Here is a 20,208-nt window from a genome sequence, read left to right as displayed (position 1 = left end):
TCTCTATAGCTTTTGTGAGGGCTCTGTTGACTTGGGGTGTTGTATGTGCAACACCCCAAGCTAATTCTGTTTTTAATACAGTTTTTAAAAAGATTAATTGTGTTTTTTTGGACAATTTTGTTCCCCACCATCAAAATAAGTGATTTAAAACAGCAATGTTGAATATGGGTTGAATAATTATGACATAGCTGTGTAATAAAAAAAATCTTATAACTCAAAAACATTACATTATATATTGACTAGGGCTGTCCCCGACTATGAATTTTCATAGTCGAATCAGAATTTTCGAATCTTTCTATAGTCGACCGATAGTCGAATCATCTAGGCTTATGTGCGTGTGTGAATGGGTTGGGAGGGGCACGACACTATAGTCAGCAGGAGGGTAAAACTATTTTTATTTTATTTTACACACTGCACACAGCAACAACTTTTAATAAAGCGACCAAAACTGCCTGCCAACTGACAGACGAACTTATTTAGGTTTAAATAAAAACACAGAACGCGTCTTTTAGTTCTAAAAACGCGAGGCGCACAGCACTGCCTTTTTTGGTGACTTTTAATAAAAGATCAGTGTGCTGCGGTCTTTTTATGTTGCTAAGCAACGACCAAAACAGCTGTCCTGTCAGTCAATTCAAAGGATTATAGCGCGAGCGCTCTAAAATCTTAGTTTTTTTGCTGTTAAGTAAACTGTCATATTAGCAGAAACCCTAAATAATACAGCTCCGGGTTACCCACGATAGACACCAAAGGTTTCTCCTCCATTTCTTGCAGTCTCCGGACTTTTTAAGCAACGGTAAACTTTCGCCATCACAACAGAAGGCCCGCCTCTCCATTCATTCGATTGGACAATGGAAAAGAACGCGAATGACGTTGGGCGTTTTTCCGCTCAGAGTTGATTTTTTTTTTCAACTTCAGGCGCTCAGAGCGCTCCTGCAAAAACGCCAGGCGCAGCAGGCGGCAAAAACGCGAGGCGCCGGGGGTGCATAAACAGCGCGTGGAATGCTCACTGCCAACAGAAAACCATTCAAAAGAGGCGCCTCAAACTGCAAAAACGCGTTCGGTGTGATCGCGGGCTAATCCCTGCCGTCAAGATGGTCCTCATCTCGTCATGCATCAGGGAAAGTGAAAATTAAATTTGTCACAGGGGTGGTTGGAATTATTCACAAACACATTAAAGATATTTATTGAACGCTTCTTTCTTTTCACTTTTGTTTTTACTGCATTATCATAATCAAAGGCTGTATATAACTTAATATAACCGTACAAAACCAGTAGTTCTGTGTGCAATTAGACATTGAGCACCCCCATATTGGCAAAATGGTATGATGCTCGTTTCACCCGCGAAGATTCGACTGTGAGATCGGTGGTCGAATCAGGCTCCGCATATCGATGCATCGAATCTTCGACTATTCGGGGACAGCCCTAATATTGACATTATCATCATATTTCAGGATCTTTAGAAAAGCTTGTATTTGTAAAGTACTGCATTCTCTGGGGGGATGAATAATTTCGATTTCAACTGTATTTAATCAAATGAGCATAAGAGACTTCTTTCAAAAACAAACAAAAATCTTTTGAGCATATGTGTATATGAGAGTGTGTTCCTTGCAAATAAATGTGTCAAACTGATAACAGGTGTGTCAGACTCTCCAGACCTGGTCTTTGAGCTGCGTCTCCCTGCAGCATTTCCACTGCTGAAACACCTCGGCCAGTTTATCCAGCCCCGCGTGGTGGAAGTGAAGGATCTTGTACTGGCTCTCTCTGCTGGCGATGACCAGCTGTCCACACGTGCAAGCCTCATCGCTGGAACACACACGAGAAACAAACATTTTCACAAGGCTGGTCTGGACACTAAAAAATGAACAGTGATATGAGTTCACTAAAAGACCAGGATGTGCTTTTCTCTCAGTAATGACATTTGTTATATTGCATTTCCTCTTCATAAAAGAACTATTAATGCATATTTTCCCTAAACCCCAGAAACATTTGAATTTTATTCACACCATAGAAATATTTTAATATCTTGAACAAAATCAGCCTGGGGTTAAGGAATAATGATTTATAACCTGCAGCTATGGCTATAACTAAATTCTCTAAAATGAGAACGGTGATGTAAAACAAAGAGGTGGATTAAATTTACGAGGTGTTTCATAAAACAAAGACTTATGAAAAAGATTTAATACAACAGTGTAGAAAAATAATAATAAAAGCCAGAGGCTTTTCAAATAAGGTGACATACGTTTCAAAGAGGAGAGATATTAAAAAGAATTGTTTACTGAAATAATCTCTGAACTCTTATAGGATCTCGTCTGACCTGAAGAAGAGACGAAGTGACCTCATGTGACCCAGGTCAACCCTGAACACCCCACATAGGTGCTCTAACGCCATGACTTTCTGCTGCTCCTCCCACCGAACTCCCTGTGGTTGGCTGCTTTCAGAGGGGGCGTGGCTGTCCAGACTGGAGGCGGAGCTTGCAGAGTGAGCCATGGGTTCATCGCACTCCCTGGAAATAATGGTATTTCTATTAATATTATTGCAATAAAAAGGAGAAAACTTAAAAGACACTCCTTGAGAAAGCTGTATATAATGCAAAAAGTCTATTATGAACAAATTTAAGATAGGTGTAAGTCACAATTATGAAAAAACACTGCAATTTACGGAACAAAAATATAAAATTTTCTACAAATAGAAAGTAAAATTCAAAAGCTAATTTGATTTGATGAATCTTTTCTATCAAGTTAATGAACTGTTATCTATCTGAAGCCTTTTTGATAAGCTCTACATGACAGCTTAATTCAGCTGGTCTCTCTACTATAAACCCGCACATCAATTCATTCGTTCTGCTCTGTGTTTCTAGTGTGAAACTCGGCGACAGCTGTAGGTATGGATACGCACGCATGTGAGAGAGGACACTGGAAGTGAAGAGGAATGGAAGGAATGCTGGGAGGTTATTGTGCTGGCAGGAGGCGAGCAGAGACACAAATCAAGCAGCCAGGCAGCCAATTTCCCCTGACAACCCTCCTCTCTCTCTCACTGTGAGAGATCTCCCTGTAACTGTCTCTCGACCTCTCATGTAGCCAGGGCTGTAACCTGAACCGTGGGACCTCTGCTTCTCTCTCACACTCGTCATTTTCTCTAACAGAGCACGTCTAACAGGGCAAAAGCACCTCCAGACACGTCCCCTGTCACAGATCCACTGTGGGAGCCGAAGGTTTATGGGTCATGTGGTATTTGAGAGGTCTCTCTGAGTCCACACTACAGCAGGATCACACACACGAGGCCATATGGCGGGCTGAGGCCGTGACAGACAGCGTGCGGTGCTAAGTTACATCTCATGTTCTTTACAGACCCTTGTTTTCTATTCGGTGAGCCTCACGGTGGCTTTACAAAACAGGAAAAATAAGGTGACTAAACTTAACTAACCAACTAGATGGTTAGATGGATAGCCACATAGATGTTTGTTAGGAACTGGAAAAAATATATATACTGACTGAATCTAACTAACCAACTAGATGGATAGTAAGGTTGGGTGATTAGTTAGTTAGATGGATAGGCACACAGATGTTAATTAGGAACAGGAGAAAGTACTAAACCAAATGTACTAAACTAACCAACTAGATGGATAAAGTTATTTGGTTGATTGGTTGTTTGGTTTTACAAAACATGAAAAATAAGGAATAGCTAAACTGAACTAACCAACTAGATGGATGGATGGAAGTTATAGTTAGATGGTTGGATGGATAGCCACATTGAAGTTTTTTAGGAACAGGAAAAAATAGTAAATGACTAAACTAAACCTACTAGATAGATAAAATTAGTTGGTTAATTAGTTAGTTAGATTGATAGGCACAAAGATGTTAGTTTGAAACAGGATAAACAAAAAAAGTAAGATAAATGTACTATATTAACCAACTAGATGGATAAAGTTAGTTGGTTGACTGGTTAGTTAGTAGTTCAGAACAGGAGAAAATATAGGGTAACTAAATTGAAATAATCAACTAGATGGACAGGTAGAAGTTGGTTTAATGGTAAGATTGTTGGATGGATAGCCACACAGATGTGTGTTAGGAACTGAACTAAACTAAACTAACCGACTAGATGGATAAAGTTAGTTGATTAGTTATACAGATAGGCACAAATATGTTAGTTAGGAACAGGGTAAACAAGAGAAAGTAAGGCAAACTAACTAAACTAACCAACAGGATGAATGAATTTAGTTGGTTGATTAGTTAGCCAACTAGGTGGACAGATATAACTTAGTTGGTTCAATGGTTAGATGGATAGCCACATAGAAGTGTGTTAGGAAAAGGAACAATTATAGTTCCTTATAGAAGTTAGTTGGTTCATTGGAAAGATAGATACTCAAAGTTGTTTCTTAGGAACAGGTGATGGTACCTGAATTGAACTAACCAACTAGATGGATAAAGTTAGTTGGTTAATTAGTTAGTTAGATAGATAAAAAGAATGTTTTACATGTTAGTATAGGAACATGATGAACAGGGGAAATTAAAGTAAATGTACTAAACTAACCAACTAGATATATAAAGTAAGTTGATTAATTGGTTAATTGGTTAGGATAAATGTATACCCATAAAGATGTTAGTTACGTATAGGGGGAAATATGGTAACTAAACTAACACAACCAACTAGATGGACAGGTAAACATTAGTTGGTTTAATGGATAGATGGCTGGATGGATAGCCACATAGATGCACGTTAAAAAACAAACTAAACTATCCAACTAGATAGATAAAGTTAGTTAGTTAGTTAGATAGATGGATAGACACAAAGATGTTAGTTAGGAACAGGACGAACAGGAGAAAGTGTGGTAAATTGACTAAACTAACCAACTAGATGGATAAAGTAAGTTGACTGACTGCTTAGTTAGTTAGGACAATAGATAAATGTATACCCATAAAGATGTTAGTTAAAGGTTGTATCAGCGATTTCTAGCCTGAAACATAAAGTGTCAAATTCAGCTAACCTTTCTACACGATCCGCTCGCTGCCTGCCCCATAAATTGTCTGTGAAAAAACCGCGTCTCTCTGGTCAGCCTAGGGTCCGAGATATGCCAAAAAAAACAATCGGCACTACCAACCTTTCCACACATAAACAAACAGTGTTCCAACCAATCAGCGTCAGGGGTTTGGTGTTGTGGACTTTCGCTCCGCCTCCCTCACATCCCTGCACCAGTAGGAAAGTCCACAACACCAACCCCCTGACGCTGATTGGTTGGAACACTGTTTGTTTATCTGTGGAAAGGTTGGTAGTGCCGATTGTTTTTTTGGCATTTCTCGGACCCTAGGCTGACCAGAGAGACGCGGTTTTTTCACAGACAATTTATGGGGCAGGCAGCGAGCGGATCGTGAAGAAAGGTCAGCTGAGATTGACACTTTATGTTTTAGGCTAGAAATCGCTGATACAACCTTTAAGAACAGGAGAAAATAAGGTAACTAAAGTGAACTAACCAACTAGATGGACAGATAGAAGTTAGATGGATAGTCACATAGATGTTTGTCAAGATAAATTAAGTTGATTAATTGGTTAATTCGTTAGGATAAATGTACCCATAAAGATGTTAGTTAAGAATAGGAGATAATATGGTAACTAAACTAACCCAACCAACTAGATGGTTGGTTTAATTGTTAGATGGCTAGATGAATAGCTACATATATGCATGTTAGAAACTGAACTAAACTAACCAACTAGATAGATAATGTTAGTTAGATAGATGGATAGGCACAAAGATGTTAGTTAGGAACAGGATGAACATGAGAAAGTAAGGTAAATGCACTAAACTAAGCAACTAAACTAAGTTGACTGACTGATTAGTTAGTTAGGACGATAGATAAATGTATACCCATAAAGATGTTAGTTAAGAACAGGAGAAAATAAGGTAACTAAAGTGAACTAACCAACTAGGTGGACAGATAGAAGTTAGTTGGTTTAATGGTTAGATGGATAGTCACATAGATGTTTGTCAGGAACAGAAAAAAAATATGGCAACTGATTTTAACTAACCAACTAGATTGATTAAGGTTAGTTGGCTGATTAGTTAGATGAATGAGCACAAATAATTAGTTAGGAACAGGACAAGGTAAGGTAAATGTACTTAACTAACCAACTAGATGGATAAAATTAGTTGGTTGATTGGTTAGTTAAGAAGATAGACGAACTTATACCCATATAGATGTTAGCTAAGAACAGGAGAAAATAAGGTAACTAAACTGAACTAACCAACTAGATGGACAGACTGAAGTTAGCTGGTTGAATACTTAGTTTAATAGATGGATAGCCATTTAAACATTAGTTCGGAAAAGGAGAAACATGAGGAAATAAGGTAACTAAATTTAACTAACCAACTAGATGGACAGATAGTTAGTTGGTTGATTAGGTAGAGGAATAGATCGGCAAAAAGGTGTTAGGAACAGGAGAAATTAAGGTAATTAAACCGAACTAACCAACTAGATGTACAAATAGAAGTTAGTTGGTTGAATGGTTAGTTCAATAGACAGATACATAAATGTTAGTTAGGAACTTGAGAAATATGAGTAAATAAAGTAACTAAATCTGAAGTAACTAAAGTAACTAAAACTGAACTGAATCCACTAATTCAACTAATTGAATCCAACCAAATGATAGGTGGGTAGATGGATAGGCAAGTAAGTAAGGAACATTAGAAAATAAAGTAACTAAACTGAAGTAACTATGTGGACAGGCAAAAGTTAGTTGGGTGATTTTTAAGTTGGATGGAAAGCCACATAGATGTGACTGACTGAATGAATGACAAAATAACCAACTACAGCTACTCAGAATCAACTAATTACATTTCTGTGTGGCCAGTGATCCATCCATCCATCCATCTGTGTTATGAGTGGTAACGCTAAGAGTTTATACTAGTGTGAGGTGAGGGAAGTTTTTCCAGGGACTAAACTCCCACAGAGACTACAGCCACTACCTCTCAGGGCCTGTTTATTACATCACACTGAAACAAATGCCCCAGAGCCAGAGCTGTCAAACACAGTTAACACATTACTATTACATCATCCTCAAGCAAAACATGACCTCAATGGGACTGGATCTACAGTTTTGTATGGCATGGTCCAGCCTTGAATTTTCCTTGATTTTCTTTATTTACTCTAACAAAATCTAGACAGATATATTGAAAAGTAAGCTAATTTCTCATACTAAGACCCTAGCCAGTCATAACACAGATCATTTACATATTTCATATAATTCTAAAAATCTGAGGCGGGGTGGAAATGGTCATAAAAAAAAACAACAAAATCTCTAAAGGTAATGAATATATAAAACAGACACCAAAGGTGTCTACACTGAGCCAAACCACGACAAGGAAGAAAAAGAAAAACAACAGAGAAGGAGGGAAAGAAAACATCTAGTAGAGAAAAAAAGCACATGAGTGAGAAGCGAAGGAGGAAGAATAAAAGAGAAGTCAAACATAAACACTGAAGGATCCAAAGAGGAAGTGCAAGCCAGAAAACGAATGGCAATAGAGAGCGTTCTCCAACCAAAGGAACAGAGAGGAATGAAGCTGTTCATCACAGACTCAGTCAAACACAAACCACTGATATTTATGATCCGATGGGCAGCTCATGTCCCGGCCTCACCCCCGCAGCTCAGGCCAAATAACAAAGGGAGGAAATCATGCTGAAAGAGGGAATGTTAGATGAAGCAGCTGGGGGAGGGAATCTGGAGAAGATCACAGACTCTGAGACTCTCACTGCCAACCTGCTGAAAGCAGCACTTTCTTGCTCTCTCTCACGCATATCGCCTTGTAATGTCTCCACCTTGTGGTCACAGTGGAGCATTACAAGTATAACATTCAGAGTGACAATATGTGACCCTGGACCACAAAACAAATCATAAGGGTCAATTTTTTGAAATTGGAGATTGAAAATCTGGAATCTGAGAGTACAAAAAAATCTAAATTTGAGAAAATTGCCTTTAAAGTTGTACAAATTAAGTTCTTAGCAATGCATAATACTAATCAAAAATTAAGTTTTGATATATTCACCATAGGAAATTTACAAAGTATCTTAATGGAACAAGATCTTTACTTAATATCCTAATGATTTTTGGCATAAGAGAGTCATGTTGGTATTACATTACAAACACTGATTGTGAAATAATGTCGTTGACAAAGCGTTATATCATTACATCTGTGGTAACACTTCTGACGGTCTGTGATCACAGGATGCTGTAGAGGTTCAGAACAGGAACACATGATGCTGTGTAATAAGGCATGCTGAGCTGATCTATGAATTATGAATAAGCTCTAAGCAGCTCCTCTTACAACACACAGACCTGCAGCAGCACAGCGTGTACATGACAGAACCATGCTAACATTAACATCTACTCAAAACACCTGCTGTAATGCAATGCTACATATGTAGTTCCAGTTTAAAAGGTTGCATGCTTATAGTTTTTACTGTTTTACTATTGCAAAAATCATAATATTTAACACAGTTCAAACGTTTAAGGTCAGAAAGATATTTTTTTTGAAAGAAATATTCAGCAAGGATGCATTAAAGGGATGTTTGACCCCAAAATTAAAATTCTTTCATTAATTACTCACCCTCGTGCCTCATTTGAAACCTGTAAAACCTTAGTTTACCTTCAGAACACAAATTAATTTTTGATGGAATTCGAGAACTTTTCTGACACTGCATAGACAGCAACACAACACAAATATCTTAATTTGTGTTCTGAAGATGAATGAAGTTCTTATGGGTTTGAAACGACAGAATTTTCATTTTTTGTGCTAGCCCTTTAAATTCATCAAAAGTGCTTTTTATTTTGTAACTCATGCATAACTGTTTTCAACATTGATAATAAGAAACATTTTTTTGCAGCAAATCAGCATATTAGAATGATTTCTGAAGAATCATGTGACTGAAGACTGGAGTAATGATGCTAAAAATTCAGCTTTGCATCACAGGATTAAATTACATTTAAAATATATATTCAAATAGAAAACTTTTTTTTTTTTAAATGTCATTATATTACAGTTTAAGTATTGTTGATCAAATTAATACATCCCAAAAATACACTTTTAAATCTTTGTGACTCTAAACTTTTGAGTTTTAGCATACCATATTGGATGTTTTTTTCTGTTCTTTATCAAAAATATTATATGTATTATTAACAATAAAAAAAAAAATTGTTAATAAATGCTATATCTGTCAGCTGAGAATAAACGGCTAAAAAAAGCAGTTATGCAGCTCAGATTTTTTTCTGAAGAAAGCTAAATGTGTGATAAAGACCAAAATATTAAATGTCATGGATGAATATTTACTGAGTAATCCACTATTTTGTTTTCAAGCTTTAGAAGAATAATAATGTTTATGGCACTCAAACACATTATCAATACAGCCATCTTGACAGAAGGAAATGAGATATATCTCTAGTTTCAACATTATTTGTTCTTCAGACATTCCTCTTTAAAAGAAAATCAGTCTCATGTTTTTACAAACTGACCCACATTTGGTTTTTGACCACTGAAAATGTGTACAATTTAATGATTTACTCCTGGAGCCACACAGGTCCTTAAAAATAAAGATGCCAAAATAAAGTCGAAATGTTTAGAGAATAAAGTCAAAATTATGAGAATTAATTATTAACAATTACAAAATTAAAGTTATAATATTTTGAGAGTATATTTTAGCCTATTGCGCTCAAAATATAACTTTAATTTCTACAATTTCCATTCTCAAAACATTTCGACTTTATCCTCGAAGCGTTCCAACTATATCCTTGAAGCGTTCAGACTTTATCTTCGAAGCATTACAACTTTATCCTCGAAACGTTTCCCGACTTTATTCCCATAGTATTCCTCTTTTATTCTGGAAGTGTTTCCCGGCTTTATCCTCGAAGCGCTCCGACTTTATCCTCGAAACATTCCAACTTTATTCTCAAAACGTTTCCCGACTTTATTCTCATAGTATTACGCTTTTATTCTCGAAGCGTTTCTCGACTTTATTCTCGGAGCGTTCCGACTTTATCCTCAAAGCGTTACGACTCTATTCTTAAAACGTTTCCCGACTTCATTCTCAAAGTATTCCGCTTTTATTCTCAAAGCGTTTCCCTGCTTTATTCTCGAAGCGTATCCTGACTTTATTCTCGAAGCGTTTCCCGACTTTATTCTCGAAGCGTTTCCCGACTTTATTCTCGAAGCGTTTCCCGACTTTATCCTCGAAGCGTTTCCCGACTTTATTCTCGAAGCGTTTCCGACTTTATTCGCGAAGCGTTTCCCGACTTTATCCTCGAAGCGTTTCCCGACTTTATCCGCGAAGCGTTTCCCGACTTTATTCGCGAAGCGTTTCCCGACTTTATTCTCGAAGCGTTTCCCGACTTTATTCTCGAAGCGTTTCCCGACTTTATTCTCGAAGCGTTTCCCGACTTTATTCTCGAAGCGTTTCCCGACTTTATCCTCGAAGCGTTTCCCGACTTTATCCTCGAAGCGTTTCCCGACTTTATCCTCGAAGCGTTTCCCAACCTTATTCTTATACTATTGCACTTTTATCCTCGAAGCGTTTCTCGACTTTATCCTCGAAGCGTTTCCCGACCTTATTCTTATACTATTGCACTTTTATCCTCGAAGCGTTTCCCGACTTTATCCTCGAAGCGTTTCCCGACTTCATTCTCATAGTATTCCGCTTTTATTCTCGAAGCGTTTCCCGACTTTATCCTCGAAGCATTTCCCGACTTCATTCTCATAGTATTCCGCTTTTATTCTCGAAGCCTTTCCCGACTTTATCCTCGAAGCGTTTCCCGATTTCATTCTCATAGTATTCCGCTTTTATTCTCGAAGCCTTTCCCGACTTAATTCTTGAAGTGTTTCCCGACTTTATTCTCGAAGCGTTTCCCGACATAGTATTCCGACTTTATTCTCATAGTATTCCAACTTTTTTCTCGAAACGTTTCTATTTTATTCTCTTAGTTTTTTGACTCTATTCTCGTAGTATTTAGACTTTATTTTCATAGTATTCCGCTTTTATTCTCGAAGCGTTTCCCGACTTTATCCTCGAAGCTCTCTGACTTTATTCTCAAAACTTTATGCTCAAAGAGTTCCGACTTTATCTTCGAAGCATTACGACTTTATCCTCGAAACATTTCCCAACTTTATTCTCATAGTATTCCGCTTTTATTCTCGAAACGTTTCCCGACTTTATCCTCGAAGCCCTCCGACTTTATCCTCAAAACGTTTCCCGACTTTATTCTCATAGTATTCCGCTTTTATTCTCGAAGCGTTTTTCCCGACTTTATCCTCGAAGCGTTTCCCGACTTTATCCTCGAAGTGTTTCCCGACTTTATCCTCGAAGCGTTTTTCCCGACTTTATCCTCGAAGCGTTTCCCGACTTTATCCTCAAAACGTTTCCCAACCTTATTCTTATAGTATTGCTTTTTTATTCTCGAAGCGTTTCCTGGCTTTATTCTCGAAGCGTTTCCCGACTTTATGCTCAAAGTATTCCGCTTTTATTCTCAAAGCGTTTCCCAAATTTATTCTCGAAGCGTTTCCCGACTTCATTCTCAAAGCGTTTCCCAAATTTATTCTCGAAGCGTTTCCCGACTTCATTCTCAAAGCGTTTCCCGACTTTATCCTCGAAGTGTTTCCCGACTTTATCCTCGAAGCGTTTTTCCCGACTTTATCCTCGAAGCGTTTCCCGACTTTATCCTCAAAACGTTTCCCAACCTTATTCTTATAGTATTGCTTTTTTATTCTCGAAGCGTTTCCTGGCTTTATTCTCGAAGCGTTTCCCGACTTTATGCTCAAAGTATTCCGCTTTTATTCTCAAAGCGTTTCCCAAATTTATTCTCGAAGCGTTTCCCGACTTCATTCTCAAAGCGTTTCCCAAATTTATTCTCGAAGCGTTTCCCGACTTCATTCTCAAAGCGTTTCCCGACTTTATTCTCGAAGCGTTTCCCGACTTTATCCTCGAAGCGTTTCCCGACTTTATCCTCGAAGCGTTTCCCGACTTTATCCTCGAAGCCCTTCGACTTTATCCTCAAAACGTTCCCCGACTTTATGCTCAAAGTATTCCGCTTTTATTCTCAAAGCGTTTCCCAAATTTATTCTCGAAGCGTTTCCCGACTTCATTCTCAAAGCGTTTCCCAAATTTATTCTCGAAGCGTTTCCCGACTTCATTCTCAAAGCGTTTCCCGACTTTATTCTCGAAGCGTTTCCCGACTTTATCCTCGAAGCGTTTCCCGACTTTATCCTCGAAGCGTTTCCCGACTTTATTCTCATAGTATTCCGCTTTTATTCTCGAAACGTTTCCCGACTTTATCCTCGAAGCGTTTCCCGACTTTATTCTCATAGTATTCCGCTTTTATTCTCGAAGCGTTTTTCCCGACTTTATCCTCGAAGCGTTTCCCGACTTTATCCTCGAAGTGTTTCCCGACTTTATCCTCGAAGCGTTTTTCCCGACTTTATCCTCGAAGCGTTTCCCGACTTTATCCTCGAAGCGTTTCCCGACTTTATCCTCGAAGCGTTTCCCGACCTTATTCTTATACTATTGCACTTTTATCCTCGAAGCGTTTCTCGACTTTATCCTCGAAGCGTTTCCCGACCTTATTCTTATACTATTGCACTTTTATCCTCGAAGCGTTTCCCGACTTTATCCTCGAAGCGTTTCCCGACTTCATTCTCATAGTATTCCGCTTTTATTCTCGAAGCGTTTCCCGACTTTATCCTCGAAGCGTTTCCCGACTTCATTCTCATAGTATTCCGCTTTTATTCTCGAAGCCTTTCCCGACTTTATCCTCGAAGCGTTTCCCGATTTCATTCTCATAGTATTCCGCTTTTATTCTCGAAGCCTTTCCCGACTTAATTCTTGAAGTGTTTCCCGACTTTATTCTCAAAGCGTTTCCCGACATAGTATTCCGACTTTATTCTCATAGTATTCCAACTTTTTTCTCGAAACGTTTCTATTTTATTCTCTTAGTTTTTTGACTCTATTCTCGTAGTATTTAGACTTTATTTTCATAGTATTCCGCTTTTATTCTCGAAGCGTTTCCCGACTTTATCCTCGAAGCTCTCTGACTTTATTCTCAAAACTTTATGCTCAAAGAGTTCCGACTTTATCTTCGAAGCATTACGACTTTATCCTCGAAACATTTCCCAACTTTATTCTCATAGTATTCCGCTTTTATTCTCGAAACGTTTCCCGACTTTATCCTCGAAGCCCTCCGACTTTATCCTCAAAACGTTTCCCGACTTTATTCTCATAGTATTCCGCTTTTATTCTCGAAGCGTTTTTCCCGACTTTATCCTCGAAGCGTTTCCCGACTTTATCCTCGAAGTGTTTCCCGACTTTATCCTCGAAGCGTTTTTCCCGACTTTATCCTCGAAGCGTTTCCCGACTTTATCCTCAAAACGTTTCCCGACCTTATTCTTATAGTATTGCTTTTTTATTCTCGAAGCGTTTCCTGGCTTTATTCTCGAAGCGTTTCCCGACTTTATGCTCAAAGTATTCCGCTTTTATTCTCAAAGCGTTTCCCAAATTTATTCTCGAAGCGTTTCCCGACTTCATTCTCAAAGCGTTTCCCAAATTTATTCTCGAAGCGTTTCCCGACTTCATTCTCAAAGCGTTTCCCGACTTTATTCTCGAAGCGTTTCCCGACTTTATCCTCGAAGCGTTTCCCGACTTTATTCTCATAGTATTCCGCTTTTATTCTCGAAACGTTTCCCGACTTTATCCTCGAAGCCCTTCGACTTTATCCTCAAAACGTTTCCCGACTTTATTCTCATAGTATTCCGCTTTTCGAAGCGTTTTTCCCGACTTTATCCTCGAAGCGTTTCCCAACTTTATCCTCGAAGTGTTTCCCGACTTTATCCTCGAAGCGTTTTTCCCGACTTTATCCTCGAAGCGTTTCCCGACTTTATCCTCAAAACGTTTCCCGACCTTATTCTTATAGTATTGCTTTTTTATTCTCGAAGCGTTTCCTGGCTTTATTCTCGAAGCGTTTCCCGACTTTATGCTCAAAGTATTCCGCTTTTATTCTCAAAGCGTTTCCCAAATTTATTCTCGAAGCGTTTCCCGACTTCATTCTCAAAGCGTTTCCCAAATTTATTCTCGAAGCGTTTCCCGACTTCATTCTCAAAGCGTTTCCCGACTTTATTCTCGAAGCGTTTCCCGACTTTATCCTCGAAGCGTTTCCCGACTTTATCCTCGAAGCGTTTCCCGACTTTATTCTCATAGTATTCCGCTTTTATTCTCGAAACGTTTCCCGACTTTATCCTCGAAGCCCTCCGACTTTATCCTCAAAACGTTTCCCGACTTTATTCTCATAGTATTCCGCTTTTATTCTCGAAGCGTTTTTCCCGACTTTATCCTCGAAGCGTTTCCCGACTTTATCCTCGAAGTGTTTCCCGACTTTATCCTCGAAGCGTTTTTCCCGACTTTATCCTCGAAGCGTTTCCCGACTTTATCCTCAAAACGTTTCCCGACCTTATTCTTATAGTATTGCTTTTTTATTCTCGAAGCGTTTCCTGGCTTTATTCTCGAAGCGTTTCCCGACTTCATTCTCAAAGCGTTTCCCAAATTTATTCTCGAAGCGTTTCCCGACTTCATTCTCAAAGCGTTTCCCGACTTTATTCTCGAAGCGTTTCCCGACTTTATCCTCGAAGCGTTTCCCGACTTTATCCTCGAAGCGTTTCCCGACTTTATTCTCATAGTATTCCGCTTTTATTCTCGAAACGTTTCCCGACTTTATCCTCGAAGCCCTCCGACTTTATCCTCAAAACGTTTCCCGACTTTATTCTCATAGTATTCCGCTTTTATTCTCGAAGCGTTTTTCCCGACTTTATCCTCGAAGCGTTTCCCAACTTTATCCTCGAAGTGTTTCCCGACTTTATCCTCGAAGCGTTTTTCCCGACTTTATCCTCGAAGCGTTTCCCGACCTTATTCTTATAGTATTGCTTTTTTATTCTCGAAGCGTTTCCTGGCTTTATTCTCGAAGCGTTTCCCGACTTTATGCTCAAAGTATTCCGCTTTTATTCTCAAAGCGTTTCCCAAATTTATTCTCGAAGCGTTTCCCGACTTCATTCTCAAAGCGTTTCCCAAATTTATTCTCGAAGCGTTTCCCGACTTCATTCTCAAAGCGTTTCCCGACTTTATTCTCGAAGCGTTTCCCGACTTTATCCTCGAAGCGTTTCCCGACTTTATCCTCGAAGCGTTTCCCGACTTTATCCTCGAAGCGTTTCCCGACTTTATTCTCATAGTATTCCGCTTTTATTCTCGAAACGTTTCCCGACTTTATCCTCGAAGCCCTCCGACTTTATCCTCAAAACGTTTCCCGACTTTATTCTCATAGTATTCCGCTTTTATTCTCGAAGCGTTTTTCCCGACTTTATCCTCGAAGCGTTTCCCGACTTTATCCTCGAAGTGTTTCCCGACTTTATCCTCGAAGCGTTTTTCCCGACTTTATCCTCGAAGCGTTTCCCGACTTTATCCTCAAAACGTTTCCCGACCTTATTCTTATAGTATTGCTTTTTTATTCTCGAAGCGTTTCCTGGCTTTATTCTCGAAGCGTTTCCCGACTTTATGCTCAAAGTATTCCGCTTTTATTCTCAAAGCGTTTCCCAAATTTATTCTCGAAGCGTTTCCCGACTTCATTCTCAAAGCGTTTCCCAAATTTATTCTCGAAGCGTTTCCCGACTTCATTCTCAAAGCGTTTCCCGACTTTATTCTCGAAGCGTTTCCCGACTTTATCCTCGAAGCGTTTCCCGACTTTATCCTCGAAGCGTTTCCCGACTTTATCCTCGAAGCGTTTTTCCCGACTTTATCCTCGAAGCGTTTCCCGACTTTATCCTCAAAACGTTTCCCGACCTTATTCTTATAGTATTGCTTTTTTATTCTTGAAGCATTTCCCGACTTTATTCTCGAAGCGTTTCCCGACTTTATTCTCGAAGCATTTCCCGACTTTATCCTCGAAGCGTTCCGACTTCATTCTCAAAACGTTTTCCGACTTTATCCTCAAAGCGTTCCGACTTTATCCTCAAAGCGTTCCCGACCTTATTCTTATAGCATTCTGCTTTTATTCTCGAAGTGTTTCCCGACATAGTATTCCGACTTTATTCTCATAGTATTCCAACTTTTTTCTCGAAACGTTTTCTACTTTATTTTCTTAGTATTTTGACTCTATTCTTGTAGTATTTTGACTCTATTCTTGTAGTATTTCGACTTTATTCTCATAGTATTCTGACTTTAGTCTAGTAATCTTAGTTTTTTTAATGTGGTACTAAAAGGTTGTCATAGTCTACACACTGCTAAGAAACATTTATATGTGAACACAATGTAAAAGTGAATTTTGCATTTATCTCACCTGCTCTCATTATCCAGGAAGACGGAGCTGCTGCTCTCACCCAGAGCCTCGCTGACTGGCGACAGACAGAAGGGTGAGGAGAAGGTGTCCGAGTCCGAGCCGAGGGTGCTGTCCCGACTCACCTCGTCCGCAGAGAGCTCGCAGGAGCCTTCATCGCCCTCTTCCAAAAGCTGCTGGTTTTGCAAGGCCGGCTCCGGCCCCTCTTCATCCTCCTCTTCCTCGGGGGCTGGCGCAGGGCGAGAGTGGCTCCGGTGGGCTCGGCGTCGAGGGTTGCGGCGAACGGGTGAACTTTCGGGCGTGATGTAACGAAGCGCCTCCTCGTCCTGCCGCTGGATGCGAGAGTTGGGCACCCAGGTGAGGATGAGGGTGGAGCCGAGGGTCTCGTCTTTCTCCAGGTGTACACAAAGGTAACCTGAAAGAGAGGAAAATTTTGCAATTTTAATATAATAACATATAAAAGAGTTTTTTTGTAAAATAAAATAAAATAATTTTACAATCATACTGTTTTTATAGAATACATTCTTTCCAAACATTAAAAAAGTATCACGGGAACATCACAGGAATAAAATAAAATAAAATAAAATTTTACAATTATACTGTCTTTTATAAAATAAATTATTTCCAAACATTTAAAAAAAAGTATCACAGCTTTGCCATCACAGGAATAAATTAAAATAAAACATTTTAATAATAAATAATAATTTAAAATAATTATAATTTTATTTTAATTCTTCCTTTGAATGCAGCACTGTTTCTGCTAAAATTCAGGAATAAAATAAAATAAAATAATTTTACAATCATACAGTTTTTTTATAGAATAAATTCTTTCCAAACATTTAAAAAAGTATCATGGCATTGACATCACAGGAATAAACTAAAATAAAATAAAATAATTTTACAATCATAATGTTTTTTTATAGAATAAATTCTTTTAAAAATATTTTTTTAAAGTATCATGGAATAAATAAAAATAAAACGTTTTCATAATAAATAATTTAAAATAATTAATATTTTAATTATTTCTTTGAATGCAGCACTGTTTCTGCTGAAAATTCAGCTGTGCCATCACAGTAATAAAATAAAATGTTACAATCTTACTGTTCATTGATTAAATACATTTTTTCCAAACATTAAAAAATATATAAAAAATTATATATATATATATATTACATATTAAGCAGCACAGCGGTTTCTGCTGACAATTCAACTTTGCCATCACAGGAATAAATCAATTTAAAATTGATTTAATAAAATAAAATACAAATTATTTTGCAATCTTACAGTTTTTTAATCTAAATACATTTTTTCAAAAAAAAAAAGAAAAAACTTAACCAAGCCTAAAAGTTTTTTTTGAAAGGTAGTGTATCTAAGCAGTGCTCAACATCATTCATATTGGATGTTTTAAAGCTATAACTCAAAACAAAAACATTCATAAAGACATGAAAAGTGAATGCAAAATCTTACAGTATTGATATTCACATAACGTGTGAATAACTAAAGTGTATTTCAGTTCATGGGTGCGTGGTACCTGGGTGATGTTCAGGCAGTCCAGGCAGGGGCTCAGCCGGGTGCACACACACATTGTTCTTGGAAAAGATGATCTCTCCATCCAGCACGGTCCTTGATCCTCCCGTGCCCACGTTAAACGTCAAAAGGTCAGAGGCTTTGGAGGATGCACGTCGCAAGAGTCGACCGAATGACATCTCCTCCAGTGACCGCTCACTGCTCCCATCCTCTAAAGGAGAGAAACAACAAGGCAACCTCCAATCAGGTGGCTTCTTACTTTTCTAAGCAATCAGGTTTACAATCCTCACTTGCCATACAATAAAAATGATACAATGAAAATGCAAATCTTACTTTGGAGACATTCATAATTGAGGCGGTTTCATTTATGAAAAGTAACGGTGATAAAACTGACCTAATTGATCTAATCATGACAACATATGAATAATTTATGAAAGTCACAGTCGATCCATGTCACCTTCTTCAAACTAACTGCATGGTTATTCATGACTAAGTCAAACATAGGCACACCTTAAAACAAACACATACTCACACAAATGTGCCAAGTCAGAGGAACCCAAAGCTGCAGCTGTGTGTGCCATCCGTTCAACAGAGCGTGCCAAATGTTATAAGTAAGGACAACGTTTGTAAAACACTTTGTGGTATATTCTCTTTTACTGCCAGAGTCTAAATAATGTTTAAATGCTAATAAGCCATTCAAGAAAGGCCAGCTTCACGTGGCATTTCAAGCAGTTATATTTTATCTAAATCTACTTTAGACACAATTGTCTAATTCTTGTATAATTATACATTCATGTTTTATGACCTATCGAATACTGTAATTAGACATGTCACTATCGAGTAATCAGTCGATCATTCTGATGATCAATCAAGTAATCAGATAATTATAATTATTTTTTTGTGGTAGAAAAATAGACCTCAGTGAACAATATCCTTTGAAATGACTTTAAATACATATGTAATAGCAATGAGGCAGTGACAATGAGTTCAAATAAAGTATCAAACGCAAGTAATCATGGTTTCATTGAACAAAACTACTAAAATACAAAATATATTACAAACAATAGAGCTAATGTATATTACGCATTATATCGACTGCAGAGGGCGCCAACGGCCTGCGCGATTTAATCCTTGTTTAATAATATTTACTAAACAACATTTAATTCTAATGTCCACTTAATATGTAATATTTGGACATTTGTTTGTGACAGAAATGCTACAGCCGTTGTAATTTCTTGAATATGTGAAGAGAGAGGGTTTGAGCTTCTATTTTGAAATCGCGATAAACACTTAGCATATTGAGAAACATAACGATGTATTCGGCTGTTTGTGTAGGTTTATAAACGATTTACCTTATAAATCTGATGAAATGGCGTTCCCAGATGAAAAAAAAAAGTTATAACAGACTCAAACTCACAGTAAAAAACAGAGGTGTTTGAGACGCTCCACACATGTAAATGATATCAGCTCATGTGGAGGAGCATTCACTGTGAAAGCACGTATGCATATATTAAACCTGCATTGCATACATTTATTTAATTGAATCATAGTGTTTGTGAATTCACAGTAGCATTATGCTTATGAATTTAAAAAAAAATCCTTAGAAAACGGCCTAATAATTCCTTTCATGGATTCTCGTCAGTGTAATAGTCGACGGCTACTGGACGCGGTCAGTACAGGATTTATTTATTTATTTTAAATCGAGTAGCCTACTCGAATTAAACTGATGAATTGTGACAACCCTAATTGTAATTATATTTTAAAAACCCCACATCCAAAGTACTTAAAGTCAGCGACTTGTTCTGTTTGTGCCCCTGATACCACAGTTATGCTGCGTTCCAGGCAGGTTTTTTAACTGGTAAATCACCACTTCAAACCACGACTCACGACTTTGTAGCGTTCCAGGCAAGTCACGCCAAACTGCCTGGGCACATTTATGAATTACTATTATTTTTATATTATTATTAATTTGATTGCAATGTTATATTGTCCTAAGCTCTGTTTTTCCACCGTGTGCCACTTGCATGAACACCGCACGCATTAGGGCTGACATTTGTTGTTTCGCGGGCTATGTGACGTCAGAACTCGTAACTGGGAGTACATCGATCTAGTACGAGTTCACGAGTGGGAAGTCACGGATTTGACTGCCGTTCCAGTGCACTTTCACGGGTAGAAGGTTGGAAAACACGGGTTACGGGTTGCCTGGAACGCGGCATTAGTTTTACATACATTCTATTTCATAAACATCTTATGCTGATGATACACGGGGCAACTTTTTGAGCAATTTTATCAAGCAACTTTTTTTTTGCAATATTGTTTGGGCACTTTCTCATTGAA

The 20,208-nt window shown here is 38.2% G+C and overlaps 1 protein-coding gene across 1 annotated transcript in view; it reads right to left on the bottom strand.

Annotated features, from left to right (window-relative positions):
- Nucleotides 1-20,208, bottom strand: part of LOC141324867 (TBC1 domain family member 16-like) — a 41,654-nt gene that overhangs the window by 16,907 nt on the left and 4,539 nt on the right. Inside the window, exons 2-5 of the mRNA XM_073833572.1 lie at nucleotides 17,876-18,082; nucleotides 16,348-16,759; nucleotides 2,315-2,503; nucleotides 1,656-1,803 (exon numbers count right to left, since the gene is read on the bottom strand). Coding sequence (XP_073689673.1) covers nucleotides 1,656-1,803; nucleotides 2,315-2,503; nucleotides 16,348-16,759; nucleotides 17,876-18,050 — 924 coding nt within the window. The 5' untranslated portion in view covers nucleotides 18,051-18,082. The remainder of the gene's footprint in view (nucleotides 1-1,655; nucleotides 1,804-2,314; nucleotides 2,504-16,347; nucleotides 16,760-17,875; nucleotides 18,083-20,208) is intronic.

This window comes from Garra rufa, chromosome 1 (assembly GCF_049309525.1).
Source record: "Garra rufa chromosome 1, GarRuf1.0, whole genome shotgun sequence".
Taxonomy (NCBI): Eukaryota; Metazoa; Chordata; class Actinopteri; order Cypriniformes; family Cyprinidae; genus Garra; species Garra rufa.
The sequence above is the reverse complement of the archived record's forward strand: the minus strand, read 5'-3'. Positions and strand labels throughout refer to the sequence as shown.